The 17,551-nt window shown below is 27.5% G+C and overlaps 4 protein-coding genes and 1 long non-coding RNA gene across 10 annotated transcripts in view; 3 read left to right on the top strand and 2 right to left on the bottom strand.

Moving 5' to 3' along the window:
• The first annotated feature begins 1,139 nt into the window (after positions 1–1,139).
• On the top strand, positions 1,140–4,201 carry LOC100577525 (synergin gamma). The gene is made up of 6 exons (XM_006560483.3): positions 1,140–2,681; positions 2,766–3,135; positions 3,223–3,386; positions 3,462–3,603; positions 3,718–3,860; positions 3,973–4,201. The coding sequence occupies exons 1-6, from the start codon at positions 1,539–1,541 to the stop codon at positions 4,192–4,194; spliced, it is 2,184 nt and encodes a 727-aa protein (XP_006560546.1). The 5' UTR covers positions 1,140–1,538; the 3' UTR covers positions 4,195–4,201.
• On the bottom strand, positions 3,867–6,229 carry LOC552076 (transcription elongation factor SPT4). The gene is made up of 5 exons (XM_624454.6): positions 5,993–6,229; positions 5,813–5,919; positions 5,622–5,677; positions 4,783–4,912; positions 3,867–4,201 (listed from the first exon to the last, which is right to left on the bottom strand). The coding sequence occupies exons 1-4, from the start codon at positions 6,059–6,061 to the stop codon at positions 4,794–4,796; spliced, it is 351 nt and encodes a 116-aa protein (XP_624457.1). The 5' UTR covers positions 6,062–6,229; the 3' UTR covers positions 3,867–4,201; positions 4,783–4,793.
• Positions 6,230–6,804: 575 nt separating this feature from the next.
• LOC410093 (geminin) lies at positions 6,805–8,482 on the top strand. 3 transcript variants are annotated; one of them, XM_006560485.3, is made up of 5 exons: positions 6,805–7,023; positions 7,477–7,562; positions 7,627–7,754; positions 7,843–8,015; positions 8,088–8,482. In XM_006560485.3, the coding sequence occupies exons 1-5, from the start codon at positions 6,976–6,978 to the stop codon at positions 8,142–8,144; spliced, it is 492 nt and encodes a 163-aa protein (XP_006560548.1). In that variant the 5' UTR covers positions 6,805–6,975; the 3' UTR covers positions 8,145–8,482. The 3 variants fall into 3 exon arrangements, with proteins under 3 accessions (XP_006560548.1, XP_006560547.1, XP_393581.3); XM_006560484.3 differs by having other exon boundaries at positions 7,441–7,562; XM_393581.7 differs by having other exon boundaries at positions 6,806–7,023; positions 7,444–7,562.
• A 1,359-nt stretch (positions 8,483–9,841) lies between these two features.
• The window catches only part of LOC413858, a 15,282-nt gene continuing 7,572 nt past the window's right edge, over positions 9,842–17,551 (bottom strand). For 2 of the 4 annotated variants that reach the window (XM_026439465.1, XM_006560499.3), the window contains 3 exons: positions 12,608–17,380; positions 10,805–10,880; positions 9,842–9,956 (listed from right to left, as the gene is read on the bottom strand). In XM_026439465.1, the coding sequence (XP_026295250.1) occupies positions 13,428–17,380 (3,953 nt within the window). In that variant the 3' untranslated portion in view covers positions 9,842–9,956; positions 10,805–10,880; positions 12,608–13,427. The remainder of the gene's footprint in view (positions 9,957–10,804; positions 10,881–12,607; positions 17,381–17,551) is intronic. The other 2 variants (XM_006560497.3, XM_006560498.3) reach the window with 2 other exon arrangements.
• LOC102653989 overlaps positions 16,516–17,551 on the top strand; it is a 2,002-nt gene continuing 966 nt past the window's right edge. The window contains exons 1-2 of the long non-coding RNA XR_001702522.2: positions 16,516–17,011; positions 17,077–17,457. This is a non-coding gene — a long non-coding RNA (uncharacterized LOC102653989). The remainder of the gene's footprint in view (positions 17,012–17,076; positions 17,458–17,551) is intronic.

The following is a 17,551-nucleotide window of genomic DNA, read 5'->3' as shown; positions in this document are numbered from 1 at the left end:
CAATTATCGAATAACTTATATACAACATATAAAAATACAAAAATATACTATATAAAATATATAAAAACATATAAAAATTGGACCAAATAGATTCTTTTGAACATATAAATTTTAAAACAATTATAAAAAAAAAGATCAAATAATGTGGAAAAAGAGAAATAGACTAAAAATTATGAAATCAGCATCATTTCTAAAGTGCTGATGAAATATAGATAAAAAAAAACAAATAATAGAAAAGAATAGACAGAATTGACTATTAACACCATCTTTTGAGTTTTAAAAATATTTTTAATATTCAAAACATAATGTTAATATCAATTCTTTATCCTTTTTTTTAATCCTATCTTTATTCTTTTCTATTATTTGCTTTTCTTGTTTATGCATGTTTTTATGATATTCTAGAAATGACATTAATTTCATTATTTAATTAATTTTTCAATTTTTCAACAGATAAGTATTTTTAGAATTAAAACTGTTGAAAAAATAATTTGAAATTCTAAAAAATGGTAGCTGTAATAAATTAATTATTTCTTTATGCTAATATATTAGCAGGAACTTTGTCAATTTTTCAATAATTTATTTAATTTTATTGTTTTATATTTATCTTTTATATATTTATTAAGAAATGCACAAAATATATATATATATATAGAAACTCAAATTTATATATAAAAAATATATATAATATAAATATACATAATATAATACAAATATAATACAAATTATATTATACGTATTATATAAGACAAAATATATTGAATGATAAATCTATTCTAAGATATTGGTGTGATCGATTATTAAGGTGATTTATATGTAATTGCAATATTATATAAAATGATTCCACATTCATTACAGTTTATAATTTTAAATTTAAGAGCCTTACAATTATTTTATCAATCATAACAATGTTTATGTTAAATTTTTGAAATTTAGGATCTTTTAAATTTTTAAAAATTTGGTAAAAGAAAATTTAAGAAAATTTATATTCTATAAAAAATATTGACTAGCAAATAAAATATTAATAAATTACAATTATAAAAAATATTAAAATAAATTATTTTTAACTTTATATTGTAAAAATACGATGTTAAAAACTAACATTTTTTTAAAATTTTGTATAATGTAAAGCATCTTAAGCTCGAAATTTAAATAAACTTCATCATACTTGTCGCGAATCTACCTTTGTAACAGAACATCGTTCAGTAGTGATCCAGTGACACCTGAATTAAGTTATTTGCCACGCAATTGTCTCATTTTGTCTCGAATTAATAATTTTGATTGTATCAAGAATCATAATAATCAAGAAATCGGATTATTCTTCGTATATTTTTTGCAATGGAAACTATCAACAAGAAATGTAACACTAGTGACATGTGCAAATATTAAAATAAATCGAATAAATGAGTGAAATGTTTATGATATCAACTTTGATGTATGTACCAGGGTAGTAAACTAAAGGATGAAATTATTTTGCTCGACGAGTTCACATAATTTAAACTCGTTATAGCAAAAACTTGGTTAAACATCATTTATTGATAATGAACAAAACTCATATGGATAAAAGACTGAATCAGTTGCCAACTTGGCTGTGGACTAATTCCACTACTTTACCACCAATCTATAAAATGGTATGGGAAGCAGTACGGGAAGATAAAATCAGAACAAATGGAATACAAACTGAACTATTGGTTGATACTAACAAAGTCTTTCCTTTATTGCTCACAAGTCAACTTCCCACAGAAGTTCTTGGACACATATGGAATTTGGCAAATCAAAAATATGCTGGACAGCTCACAGAGCAAGAATTATATATTGTTCTTGCTCTTGTTGCTGCAGCACAAGCTTCTTACACATTTAATAGTCTAGATATATTACATTTACTTCCATTTCCACCTACTCCATATTTAAATATTGAATGTTTAATGAATCTACAGCCTATAACACAAATGAATTCTGCAGCTAAATTTCAAAATGATCAAGATAATACTGAAATTGGATTTATTGCCTCAGATGAAAAATATTCTTTAGAGACTAAAGGAAAAATGAAATTACAACAAGGAATCATATCTTCAGATTTAAATGTGCAAATGGCAAACAATGTACCTGGAAAAATTTCATGTTTTGATAATAAATCTTATGTCTCTTCTACTACAATATGGGATACCAATAATATATTAAGAGATACAAAACAAACTTCCCGCCTTCAATTAGATTCTAAACCAGTAACAGATTTGTGTGATGACTTTTCTGAGTTTCAAAGTGCTCCAATTCCTAATATTTCTAACATTCCTATTTGGGATACTAAACAAGGCTCAGCTATTGGAAGTAGACTTGCAAATCATAATTTAGGTATTAAAAAACCAATGGAAAAGTCAAAAAAAAATAATATAAATGCTAAATCTGTTCATGGCACTACTACTACTCAAACACGAATTACATCAGTACCATTAACTACAATATCTCAAAGCAAAGATCAATCAACATTAGATTGTTTATCAGATTTATTTCCTAAGTGTACAATAAAAAATCAATCTAAAACAGTAATTCTTAAGGATACAGTGATAAGAAATAATGATCCGCCCAAGGACCATAGTGAAAATATAAAAGATTATACAAATACAGAAATTATACATTTATCTAATGATAAAGATGTTTTGAACAAATTAGAATGGATTGATAAGGTATTTTATTATATAAGTTATATTAATTGTTCTAAAAGTTTAAAGCTTATATAAGTTTATTATTAATTATAAATATATAATTAGGCTCAGTCAGCAACATTGGAACCCACTCAGCAGGATCTTATGAATCTTCAACTTGTTGAAGATAAATATAGTGCCTTGCGTGCATTGGTTCAAGAAACAAATATATCAACTGAACCAGATTCAAACGCAAGTTACAATAATCAATCAACTGATGAATTTGGAGAATTTGTATCTGCAGAACAACCTGTTAATACTCCTGCCATAAATGCTTTAGATACTGACAATTTTGTTGATATTTTTACTGATTTTGAGTTTAAATCTACTAACAATAATGCAAATGCAGCAGATTTTAATTTTATGCCAGATATTTCTGAATCATTTGACAATCTTAAGCTTGAGGATAATATAGAAGAACGTTCCTTAGAGATAGGTAATTAATGTTGCAAATTATTTATTCTATTGTTTTTTACATTATAAATAGTATAATATAATATATTTAGCTATATTTTATTTTAAGGGAAAGCTCTTCAGAAGGAAGATGCCATATCAATTAATAGTATAGAATTTATGAATGGTGCATCCAATGCATTAACTCGATCAGGATCTGTGCCTAGTTTAGATCTTAAGTCTTTCTTACCTTCAAATACAGAAGATGAACAAGTAATAGATACTACACACCAGGTTAATTTTCTTATATTTTTAATATATGTTTAAAAAAATAATATAAAAAATAATTTAATCTATATAATTTTATAGTCAGAATATTGGGAATGGAAGCAATATATGGAAAGCTGTGTATTATTGTTACAAATAGCTGCAAATATATTTACAAATATTAATTCAGAACTTGTATTGCACGAAGTTTTAAACTCAGCACAAGGATATAATTTTCTTTGCAGTAAGTAATATTGTAAACATTTACTAAATAAAATGAAGTTTCAAAGAATTTATTAATTTTTTTATAGTATTTTAAAATGAATAATGCTACTATTAAATATTTTTTTTAAATCAGATTTAGCTGAAGTTGCAGCTGTTTGTAGACGAGTTAATTTTTCATATAAAGAAATGGATATTAATATAATAGGTTTTGATGAACTTTTAATGGATATTGATCGAATTTGGGCAGAAATGGAACCATTTTATGCAAATATACCAGTAAGATATTCTTATATATATTAATTTTTATTAATTCAGAGTTTTAAATTTGTTTACATTACATTTGTTTACATTACATTTATTTACATTACATTTTTATAATAAATTTCAGATCGTTACGGAATTACCAGCTTGGCCTTTACATCAAGGAGAAGCCATTTGTTGCTCACTTTGTTTAACAGTTATTACCAGCGGCAGAGTAGTATATAACGAGAATAATTATCACGTTACTTGTGCAAATCTATGGCTTAATTGTGTAAATAGTAATTTGCCCGTGATGCGGCATCCCGTTTATTCTCATTCGAACACATGTCCAGGTAACAATCATATTTGATATTGATCTGAATTAGAGAAAAAAGACAAAAAGTTACATTCGTAAATTTTTTAATGTACACATATTAGTTTACTATGAAGATTTATAGAAAATCAGAGTGAATTAACTTTATATTTAATTAATGATTAGAAAATCAAATATTAACATTTTTTAAAAATTATCCAATATAAACGCGGTTTTAAAAAATCTGGAAAATGTTTACGATAAGAAAAAGTGGATTCCACATGAATTGTACATATTCTTTAAAAATCGAACATTTTCAAAATCGTATTAACTAGTTCTTTTAAAAATCTGTACAGATATCAAAAAATTTAAACGAAATATTAATATAATCTATAATCTTTTGAAATTAGAAAAACAGTAAAAAAATCGCGAACAAATCTTACAAAAATCTTAAATATAGTCAAAAAGGTTGGAAGAATTTCAATTCAAAAAATTCTGAAAATCTGAACAAAAGTTCATATCAATCAAATCGAATATGATATTTTCGTGAAGATCTTATAAAATTCTTAGTGCAAATTATGAGATAAGTAATTAGATTATTCTATTAAATAATATTAAAAAAAAAAAATATAGTAGTGATCTTACAATTTTTGAAATTATCGTTGACTTGTATCGCGCGGTCTATACACTATTCCTCTGCTTTTCATCTCTCTTATAACACCTGCTGGCAATCGACCCGATACAGATATTGCATACACACCTTTACAAAATCGATCTGAAAAAAAAAAACAAAATTGAATCTCAGTTTTAATAACAAATATTTATAATTTTGAAGAAGAAATTTTATCTATTTTGTCCATTTTGTTTTAAGTTAAATTAAGCAAAAAATTATAAAACATAAAAATAATATGTAAAAAAATTAATGCAAAATATAATGAAATTAAAATATGTTAAAATTAGAATCTTATGTACGCACATAAGCATGTTCCTTAATTATATATACTATCATACATTAATGAAAATTCTGTATAAATGTATAATATTTAATATTAAGAATCTCAGTCACAAAGAAATTTATTAAATTGCAATATATATATATATATATATATTGCAATTTAATACTTAATTGTTTTATATTAGTTGCATCTTTTGTATTGAAATATTGGCTTAAAATCTTGTACAAAGTGCTGCCTTTCAATACATTTACATATATAATATAAAACATGATTTAGATTATTGTTATTTGCACTGCCAAAACAGATTATTCGAACAGAAAAAAGAAAGATTGATATATCAAAAATTTGATGAAACATTAATGAAATAAAAAAATATCAAAATAATAGAATAAAAAATACCAGTTTAGAATATGATTTATTATGAAATAATGTAACTTATAATTTTGTAAAAGTGTACAAAAATAAAATAACAATATTTCTTTTGCTTAATTTTAACTTATTAAGTATAAATATAGATTTATTACTTACTTATTCTTTGCCATTTGCATACCCAACTATCCTCAGGACTCATTGCTGCAATCATTCTAAAAAATAATTTTATTTAAAATAAATATATTTAATTAAAAGAAAATATATTTATTATATATATTAAAATATATAAAAATTTTATTATTTAATTAAATTTAATTTATTAACAATTAAATTTATTAATAACTTACCCATCAAAATTAGAACTGGTACAATCAAAAACATTATCTTTATTATTTTTCATACGTAAAAATTCATCACAATTATCGCAACCATCAAATTCAAATTGATCAAATGTCTAAAATATAATAAAAATTTTTAATAATTTAATTTTATACAAAAATTATGATAAAAAATACAAAAATATATACCTTGACTAAAGAACAAACTAAACAAGCTCTTAAGCCACGTAATTCTTTCGGAACTGTTTCCATCGACATATTTAATATTTTATGTTATAATTTTTGTTTAATCTTTTGATAAAAAATATTTTTGTTGAATAATAATATATTATAAATAATATATTATAAATAAAATAATATTTTACGAATAAAGTTATTAAAAAACTTTTCGTAAACTCTCGTCAAGATACAGATATCAACTAAATAAGAGAAATGAAAAATGAGAAGCATAACTATGGCATGAAAAAGGAAACCATTAGTACTGCTAAAAGAATATGTATCTTGACACGATAAATAACGCCATCTATCTGATCCATACATAAAATATATATAATCTATATATATAAATTATATAAAATGGAAAGAAGAAAATTTTCTAGCAACTTATTTTATTGATATTTTAAATTTTCATTTATGATAAAATAAATAAATAAATTAAGATTTTTACAACTATATATTATGCTGATTAATTTTTAAAAAAATTTTTTTTTTAATTTTATTTACAATATTTTAGAGTGTTTATAAATATATCTAATATTCATATTTTAATAAAAATCTGATATTTATTTAAATTTTAATAATATTTTAAAAAATAATTTTCCTGTTTTTTTGAAAATTATTAAAATAATTTTATTTATATATTATTTATATATTTATATTAATTATCTAATTATAATTAAAAACTATCCATTAATCTTAAATTATTATTGCGTTATAAAAATAACATTTTTGAAATAGAAATAATGCCTTAAAGCGGGAAAGTAGTATACTATATATTGAAGTTTATTGTACAGTTGTAAACGCAGGATGAAGGTTATTTTTTATGAACTATATCTATTTTAAAAATTATAATCTGAAAATATAAGTATCATTTTAATATTTTGTACATACGTTCAGCGTTACAATAATAATCTGAATTATTTTATTGACTCGCGTTTTTAACGGTTATTATCATGAAACCTGGCACGAAGGTTTCTGCCGCCAAAACCGTTACTCCTGAGGTTAGTATAATAATGAAAATTTTAATACAATAATTTTTATAAAAGATGAAAATATTGCTTACATTTTGATTATATTGAAATTTTATTCTTTTGAAGTAATATAAATATTTTAATTTATTAAACTATTATTTTGTGTTGTTAAATTTTTTATTTCTTTATTTTGAATGTTAATTAACTGTCGTTTTAAATTTATCAATAAATGCTTAAAATTGTATGTAATTTAATATATAAATATATTATGATTTTTTTTATTTTGTATAATGCATAAATTATCTTTTTTTTTTATTAATAATTAATAATTAATTTTATTAATTTTTTTAATTTATTCATTCTTAGTGAAAATATAATATATGATTCAAGCAACACAATGCATGTGAATGCTTTATCATACATCATATATTTTTATCTTTATTGAAGCAGGATAAGGTCAGAAAGTCTTTGCACGTTTTGCAGCCAGCAGCAACTGATAAAGAAAATTTAGTTGGTGGTGGAAGGAGAATGCTTAGATCTGCTCTTCCAGCAAAGGAAACAATAAAAAAGTAAATAAATTCTATAATTTTTTATTTAAATGTAAATATATTACTCAAATTAAATTTCATTTAGTGAAGTGAAAGAAAAACCAAAAATTGATGAAAAGCCAAAACGTAAGAAAATAGTTTTAAAAGATAAAGCTGTACAAACTGCAAGAGGAGGAAAAATAAAAATTGAAGTTGAAGATTTAACATCTGAAGGTATATTTTTGTTAAAAACAAAAGTTAAAAATAAAAAAAAATTATTTTATATGATTGTTAATTTGATAATTTTTTACATTTACATTAGCTGGTCCTAGTGAAAATTATTGGGAAGTATTAGCTGAAAGACGACGGATAGCGCTTGAAGATGCTTTAGAAGATAACAGAGAATTGACTGAACGTGTTGAAACATTAGAAGAAGAAAATCGTATTTATAAAGAAATGTTAGATGAATCTAGAGCACTGGTTGAAGTTTTACAGGTATAATCATAAGCAATCTTTTACTTAACATTTAGAATATTTTTGTATAACTAAATACAATTTATTTTATAGGAAATGATTGGAGAAGATAGAAATGATATAAATAATTCCCTAGAAGATACCATTTAATTTAATATTATGCAATCAAATACCAATTAGTGCCTTAACATCTTGGTTTTTCAAACATTAAATGTTCTTTAATTTGAGGCCAAATATAATGGATAATATATAGATTTATATTAACAGATTGCATAATCTGAATTAAAATTCAAATAAAGCTTTTGTAAGCTAGAAATGCAAGATTTTTTTTTATATAGTTATTTCTTTTTAATTGTTCATGATTATTTGTATGTATGTACTGAATTAATTAAGACTATGACTGCAAATATAGTTGTATTTACTCAGAATACTATCTAATATAATATAAATATATTTTTGATTATAATTAATAAACTGGTTTTTTAATATTTTTTGAAATTATTTTTTTTTATACCTTCTAATTAAAAAATTTATAATCTGTATTATTTTATTATTAACAAGAAATAACGATATTAATCGAATTTAGCATCACATATTTATTTCACAAATCTTTGGTGTAGAAGATTTTAAATTTCATTCAAAACATCAACATTATAATATAAATTTCATTTTGATAATAACTGATTTGCTCACGCATCAAATACAATATTATATATATTCAAAAAAGCTGTTTTATTTGCATCACATCTTTTAATGAAAATAATTAAAAATTATCATCAAAAGGCTGGCATAAAAATCCTGCATAAAAATGTTACTGAACTGATATTATTGAATGTGAGATGCACAAAAGTATACTTTTTTAGTTTGTATTTCTTCATTGTTCTTTGCTCTAGAATTTTATTCCAAATTTATTTCCTTCTCATGTTTGAAGAATATGATTTTTCGATAATATCTATTCAAAAGAATAGCAGATCGACTCCACGAATCGTAAGGCGGTCAAATGTGCATTGTGAAAACGCTATTAAAAAGCGTTAAAATCAATTCTTAATCTTCGTCTTTAAAGCGACGATAAATGGATTGCACATAGGTAAAGACACACTTCCAGTCTGGTCGACGCATCATCACCATATCCTCAACATCAAGTAGTGGTGCGATTCCGGCGAGTTCACTATGAAAAAATTTTCAACTATTCAATTTTATTAAAAATAAAAATTTTATTAAATAATTATAAATTAGAAGAATTTTAAAGAAAATTTAGAGGATTTTTTGAGAAATAAAATATTTAAATTGTATTATAAATAATTAATTATTCAAAATAATTATTTATTTAATAGTAATCTTTTCTTTTTCTTTCATATGTTTTCCTTAATTATTTTAATTAGAAATTTATTATATCTTTTTTATTATATATATTCTATATTATAGATTTATAAAAAAAAGAGGATGTTTAAAAAATGATTTGAAAAGAAAAATGAAGAAATATATATATTATAAGAAAATATTTATTATATAAGCTTACTCGGCTTTTTTAAACGCCAACTCAAAATTCATTCTGCGATTCTCCGGCTGTAGCGAGTAAAAGTCGAAAGCGTCTGGTCTGAAATGATGAAGCAGAGCGCAAAATGCCAATCCGTTGTTCCAGCTCGTTGAGAAATTATCTAATTGTACATTCTGCAATAAAAAATATAATTATATTATAATTGATGCGCAATTTTGATGCTAGCTACCAATATATAATTATCTTTCGTTTTTTTTTTATTCAGAACTGCTTTTTTCTGTAAAATAACATACATATGAATGTGTGAACACGAGAAGTTCCATTTACAAAACGGATTTACCTCATATTCTTTGGTTTTGGAACGGCACCACGCCAGTAGCCGCTCTTTTATTTGTACCGCGTTGTCCCGCACTGTTGGTTCGGTAAACTTGAATCGAAACTCTGTTGCCGGTGACTTTACAGGACTAAATATAGAAGAAAAATCCATCAATTTTAAAGAGATGAAAAGTGCTTATGAATATAAAATTTATTATTAGAATTATTGGCAAATGTTTATGATATTTATACGTATATATTAATAATAGCGATTATAGAAAAATATAGGCGAAGGCAAATAATTGTTATTGTTTGTTCGAACCATTTACAATAGAAATTGAATCTAAGGAATATCTTTATGATGAGAATAAATGAATAATGAGGATTGAGGATAATCTAATCATAAATAGAATTATTGGTAAGTTTTTTTAACTATTAATTATTAAAGTTATATAATAAAATGAAATAAAATTTGAAAATGTTATAACAAATGGCCTAATGGTCATTATTGCCTAAATAAATAGCATAATATTCTTAGAAAGAAATAGAAAAAAAGAGGATGCCTTTTGTTAAGAAGATTATATTAAACAACAAGATATATATTTTTTTTTGGACTTTTAAAACAAAATATTTATTTTACAATTTAGAAAAAAAAAAGATGCTTTTTCTAACATAACTAACATAAATATTGTATATTGTTATCTAATAGTATTATTTGATAGTTAATTTAAATGATGTAATTATTATTTTAATTTAAATTTTGAATTTTAGTAATTTTAATATTTTTAAATACTTTAGTACTATTATAAGTATCATTAATTAATTACTATTAAATTTAATTACTATTAAAATAATTAATGATACTTATAAAAGTTTTTTTAAATATTGGATAGAAAAAACTTTTTCATTGTCTAATAATATCGATTCTTTCATCAATAGTAAAAGCGAAAATACCTATTGTATAAATAAACAACGCTTGTAAATAGTATTCAATTACCTAGGTGACGAAGCGGCGCTATTTTGTCTGTCGAGTTCACGAAACTTGGCAAACGGTGATAACGGCTTCTTACGAGCTGAAAAACGAATAAAATTATTTAAATCAAGAAAGCATTACTATCGTTGTAAAACTTCATTGAAACTCATTTTATCAATGTTAATTGTCTATATCTAATTAAAAATTTGTCAATAAAAATCTTTGCGTATGTGAGAATTATTAGAAGGATTTGGCAAAGTTCAACAAAAAAATTCAAAAATTAAGAAAAAATTTTCGTTTCTCAACCTCGTCGCCATTTCTCGATCAGAGGTTTCTTTTTTTTCTTTCAAATCAATATAACCAATAAATAATAATATATTATTATAATACATCATTATTTTAAAAATTGTTTTTCGTTTCTGATTTTGTGATTCGAGTCGCAACGAGGCGATGACGAAATCGCTCCAATAGCAAGAAACACGTGGAGCTAGATCTAAAACTAAAAGATTCCTAATCTAAAATGTGTTTTCTGTGTTCATGTGAGAAACGTTAGCAATAAAACTTTTAGATAAAGTGCAATAGATTCAATTCGTGCGTTTTACGCGTTCACATAAATATTTATATTCATAATGTGTATGCATACGTATTAAACACACGAAAGTAAAGATTCATAATAAGTATAATGGTATTTTCTCGATGAAACGCAAAAGTGTGAAAATTAAATTATCAGAAATAATTCTTCATTGATTTTGCGAATAAACTTGGAAACTTGGCTGGCGCATCTCCTGATTTTCTTTCTTCCTCTGTGTTTATAATCTCCAAATAAATATACATATAACTATAAGGTGCGCTATTTCTATATTAATAGAGGACGAATTGGTTCTATGTCAATCGAAGATTGACCATTCGCTGTTTATCATAAGTTCCTCCATAAAAAAACAGCAAGAAAGTTTTTTTCCTGAAAATTTTAATATTTTTATTTTAATTGTTAATATTGTTAATATTATTAATATTTAATTATTATTTTTAAATAATTTTTAAATAAGTCTCAATTTTTTTTGTTTTATATTTTATGTTTACCATTAATGAAATTATGATCTTTGTAATTTGTGATTTTATTTTTGTAATTTGTGTAAAAATAATTTTTATGATTTGATTAGTAAAAGAAAAAAATGAGCCGAGTAAGTTGTTAATAAAATGAATTTCAATCATATGGCTAGTAATATATATATATATATATATGTATATCCTCCATTTTTTGGATTGCTAAGATAACAATCAATGCATATTATTCATTTTTGCCAAGTATCCAAGCATTGAGTATAAAATAAAACTATTATGCTAATTAAAGATTATTAAGTCTTCGTTTTTTTTAATTCATGAAATTAACTGTTTGATCCTTTTGAATAAATTTTAATGCATTTTTTCTTATTATATTATAATTAGATTCGTTAGTTTCAAACAATTTCAGATTGTGTGTGTTGTCGCCTGTTTGGTGAGAGGACGTTATCTAAATTTCTGAAATTAAATTTTTATAATATTAATACTAATTATTTTAATAAGTGTGTAAAACAATTGAAATAGTAATTTGATACTAACTGATTATTAATAATTCAACGAAGAAAATAAATAGAGAAAACAAAAATTCTTCAAAGTAAAATTTTAGAATACTCAGACAGCGTCCTTCACTGTATTTTATAGTACTTAGATGTATAATGTATAGTACTAATATATGCTACTCTTCAAACTTCGTGCACATTTCGGCTGGTGCAAGCTACACGCTACTGCGCGTCAAAAAAGGATCAACAAAGAAGGGCTGTGACTCACTGCTTTATTCGGGCTTTGGCACGATCTTCTAGCGACTCTGAATGTCCGTCCACAAAACGTGTTCGCGCATAGAGCGCGACTCGAAGCTTATTAAAAAAAGAATAAAAAAAGAGAAGAAAAGAAAAAAAGAAATATAAAACAAACAAGAGTGAAAAGCATACGCAGGGTGTTTCTTCGGCATGAAACAAGAAACTTTCTCCGTGAGAGAACGCTTGATACACGAACAATAATCAGTTTAGTATTTAGTTTTATCTCCTCAACGAACGACTTTCAATATTAGTTGATCCTCTCTGTCGAAATCCACGCAGATCCACTGTTTTGAGCTCCTTCTCTATTTCATTATGTAATTACTCTGACTTTTTTACTCTTTTTATTTTTATTTATTAAGATTTACTTTTTTTTTTGTTTTCACTTCACTTTTTTTGATACTTTCAAAGTTTCACTGTCTTCTCTATGTTACAACGCTGTTAATTAATTGATCTCTACTAAATTAATGTAATAATATCATTTTTATAGATGTTTTTTTCTGTTTGTTAATTTTTAAAAGACACTCCATAGCGTCACAAGTAATCGAACTAATTGTTTATATCGATGAAATGTTTCGATTAAACACGATACTAGAGACCTCTTCTGGAATTGAAGGATAATTACAATTATCGACAACAAGAATCCTTGGGATATAACAGTTCTTCTAGCTAGGCCAAAAAATAATAGATCTCACCATAGAAAAATCCTATATGGTAACTTGTATTTCTCGAATACAAGTCGTGTTATATAAACGAAGAATACAATGATTCAAATCAGTATAGTATATCAATAATTACTGATTATCAGTCCTCGTGGCTTCTTCGAACAAATCATCGAATACTTTGTCAACGTCTGCAGTATTTACATTCAATAATGGCATTTGTTGAGGTGTTGGTATTAAAACATGTAATTTTTCTTCGGACAAACCAGGCATAGTACGACTACGAGATAATTCAAGCATTCCTTTAGTTGCAAATCTAGGAGATCTTCTATGTTTTATAGAATCCTTTGTTTCAATAATATCACTTGGTTGATCGAAGTATTGTCTAATTTTATCCTCCATTTTCTTCACACTATCTGCCATAGAGGACGCTTCAAATTGTTTAGATCTCAATTTTTGAGAAGATGGTGATCTTGGTTTTGGTGGTTTCGGAAATGAAGATAGTGATGCTGGTGCATTTACACGAGAAGTCCGAGGATAACGATTAGAAATAGCCAACTGATGCCAGGATTCTGATTTCGATAATACTATGGATCTAGAAGGTTTCGTTGCACAGGATACTAAATATTCGTCACTAGAATCATTTGGAGCCATTCCATTTGGAACAGGTGAACGTTCTTTATGAATTGATTTTGTTTGAGAGTTCGGCGTCTGTTCGTAGGCTTCCCTGAGAGCACCCACTCTATTTACAATCACTGGACCTGGTGAATGTACTCGAGATGTCTCTGGTTTCTTCTGAGGAACAGGTGTTAGATATTTGATGAATCGATTTGGTTTTTGAGAATTTGAAGATCGATCAAAATTTACAGATTGATTGAAAGTCTGTTCTTGATGAATGGTATGTATAGATTTATTAAAATTGGATTGTTGAAACGGAATATTCTTTTGAGATACGTTTATAGGTTGGTTATGATTTTGTTGTTGGTGAGTCGTCGCAAAATTCATCGATTGATTAGAAAACTTTTGCTGGTAACTCTGACCTAGGTTAGGAGATTGACTTTTCTGATTAATAGTCAGATGTTGCCCAAAATTAGAAATTTGAGGCTGATCATTTAGAGAAGTGATTTCATTTTGTAGACGACGAACTAAACTCTGTTGCAATAAGTTATGTCGACGAATTTCATCTTCTGAGGCAATAGTCTCGTTAGTTGGTGGTCTGGATCTAGTCCATGACCATTGTGAAGGTGATGGAGATGAAGATGCTCTAGAATCCACTGCTATTTCCTCTGATCGAGGTTCAGGACTATCTACCGACGATGCTACCGTTCCAATAGCACATGTATATCTTGTAACCACTCCAATTTCCGGACTGATATCCTGATTCTGAATATTTTGATCATTTGGAAAATTAGAACTTTCTACAGGCCAATCTGTTTTCTTATGATTTTCGCATTCTTCTCGTGCATTTAATATTTCATCCGATTGATTGTAATCAGACAAAATAGGAGAAATAAGAGAAGAAGAATAATCTTGATTATTCGTATTTTCAGTCTGATAATTTTTCACCGGATTTTCAGTTGATTTCTGGTAACTTTGAGTTCCCAGAAAAGGTACAATCTCCTTAAAACTTTGTTCATTAACATCAGGAATCACTACAGGACTATTGAACTCAGAATCACTGGATACAGTATGGTAATTTTGATTATGATCCAAAACGAATCTCTGACGATCTTCAGATGTCTGATCAGAATCAGACTGTTCATAACACAAAGGTGTCCATTGTTTTCTAGTATCCATATCATTTACTGATATTATTGGTTTATTCAATTCGCTGGAAGTCTGCACAGCAACATTGCTACAAATTAAATTCTGATTTTTTGAGATTTTAGGCGCTACTCTGAACGATCTCTCTTCATTTTGATGATCTTCGTCGATTCCAGTTTGAACAGCCACAGATGAACTACCTCTTAGAATGGCATCAGCAAAACTATCTTCATCATATTCATGTTCTTTTCCACTTTTTATGATTTCAAGCTTCTCCTTAGATACTCGACGTTCCATCGAAGGATACTGATAGGTTTGAACACGTTTATCTGGTACTACTTTAAAGGAAATCTTACCGTCCACTATTCCAGGAAGTCTGTCCCGTTGAATCAATTCTTGTTGTTCTTCCAGTTTCTTTGATTCGTTGGAAAAAGTTTTGCCAACGAATGGAGCGAATTGCTTGCAAAATGATCGATAATCCAATTTACCGTTTTCAGTGACCGTGCCATTGGATTTGTTCTCATGTTCGATCCATGGAGATCGAGTGAAACTAGATTTTTCCGGATAGTTTCTAGAGGATTTTGAAGATGGCTGTGTGGTTTCTCGATCGAACATCATTCTAGCCTTTTCCTTCAACGTGCTTGTCGGCATTGGAATATTTTTCGGCCAGTGATACGACAATGGAACATTTGACGGAGATCCTGATTTTTCTATTTTACGAAAAGGAGAAGATGGCGCGTGTCTGAAACCCGTAGTTGCGTCCGTCTTCGTCATTCGAGGATCATAATTTGGATTAGTATTGGAATAAATTTGTGTTTGAGGTGAATTTGGAAACATTTTATTTGCACGAAATTTTAAAGACGGTTTAATTTCCCTTTCATCTGTTGCAGTTGTTGATTTATCAAAGGCAGTCTTGATATTGGAGAATCTACTGTTCCAATTTTCATTAGTCAACGATGACATATCCATAGTTTGTCCAATAGTTTTAAATGGAACTGAGGAAACTGGTGGTACTTCGTTGTTCTTATTAATCAGAGCTAAAAATTTTCTATCATTCTCCGTTTTAGGTTGAAATGTAGGCACGATAACATTAACCGAGTTGAAAGTTGTCTTGTCTCCAACGTTAATCGGTTTCCTCAAAGAAACACAACCTGCAGTCTCGTGACCAAGACTTTCCGCTTGAAGCTTTAAGTAACTAGGAATATCAATAGTATTTGCACGTTTGATTTTTGACTTCTTTGCACTGAACTTGTTAGCACCACCATATTTTCCACTCCCCGAAGCCGATAACTCAGCACGCTGTTTGAGTATAGACGCTAATTTACTTACACGACTTTTTTCTTCACTATCCTCAACAACATCATTTTCGTTATTTTCTTTTTCTTGATAATTATTAACTCGATATTGAGTCTGATACATATTTAAATCTCTGTTACTCTTACTATCTGCAACATCCACTTGTTGTATTTCTCGAAACGCACAATTATCTCTGATCTCTTTATTCTTATCCTCTAACAATTGACGTTGATTGATCGCGTCCTTTGTGCATTTGTCACGAATCTCTTCTGATTTCTTGTCTATCATATTAATCACATTAACTCCATTTCCAGGCACATTCTGTTCCTTCTGCTCTTTAGTGACCAACGTAATATCCTCCAAAGGTAAGATATTCTTTTCTTCCTCTAACCACTTTCTAGCTTTAGCCAATTCTTCCGTGGAAACACCTATAGTATGTCTGGTTCCTCTTCGTCTTCTGCTCAAGGATGTCGATGGTAATACCGATGGTATTTTCTCTTTAGTTTTTTCCTCAGGCACTTGTAGTCTGGACAATAGACTCGATACCAGTCTTAACAATTGTAATTTACTTGTAGGATCGGAAGCAGCACCGTGTTTAGCCAGCGCAGCCACATCAATCTTCTCCAAGGTCTCGCGAAGGCGCGACAAGGCAGTTTGTATGTCCGATAACAACAGATCCTCCAAAAACTTGAGATCCTTTTTTAATTCCGGCTCTTTGCAGTTGCCCAACGCTTGTTCCATCGAATTACGCATCCGGAAGTCCTCTTCAGAATCGATGCCGGAGTCCTCGAGTACAGCTGGCGGCTCATCGTCGCGACGACTTCCTAGGGAAAGCTCGAGCGCCGCGCGTAGACGATCTACCAGATGCGGTAATGAATTCCACTCACCGACTGGCGCGTTCCGTCCATCGATGGTGGTACCTGTCGTGGTCGACGTATTCGTGGCCTCTTCTTTTCTCGTCGCGTTCTCTTCGAGTCTCGAGACGCCTTTGTCGTTATCGTCCACGGTTCCCGTGCTCGAACCCGCTGAAAAAGAAACGACACGAAGCAAGGGTTGAACCCAACAGACGAGCTGAAGAAGAACTTGTGAGACGGCACATGAGGTACACACGAGAGGAAGTTTATTATTTTTCTTGTTTGTCGTTTGATTCGTTTTTTTTTTTCCTATCTTTTTTTTTGTCTTTGTGTTTTCTGTTT

The sequence above is a fragment of the Apis mellifera genome, linkage group LG3 (genome assembly GCF_003254395.2).
Source record: "Apis mellifera strain DH4 linkage group LG3, Amel_HAv3.1, whole genome shotgun sequence".
Classification (NCBI taxonomy): Eukaryota; Metazoa; Arthropoda; class Insecta; order Hymenoptera; family Apidae; genus Apis; species Apis mellifera.
This window is presented reverse-complemented; position numbering and strand designations above follow the sequence as displayed.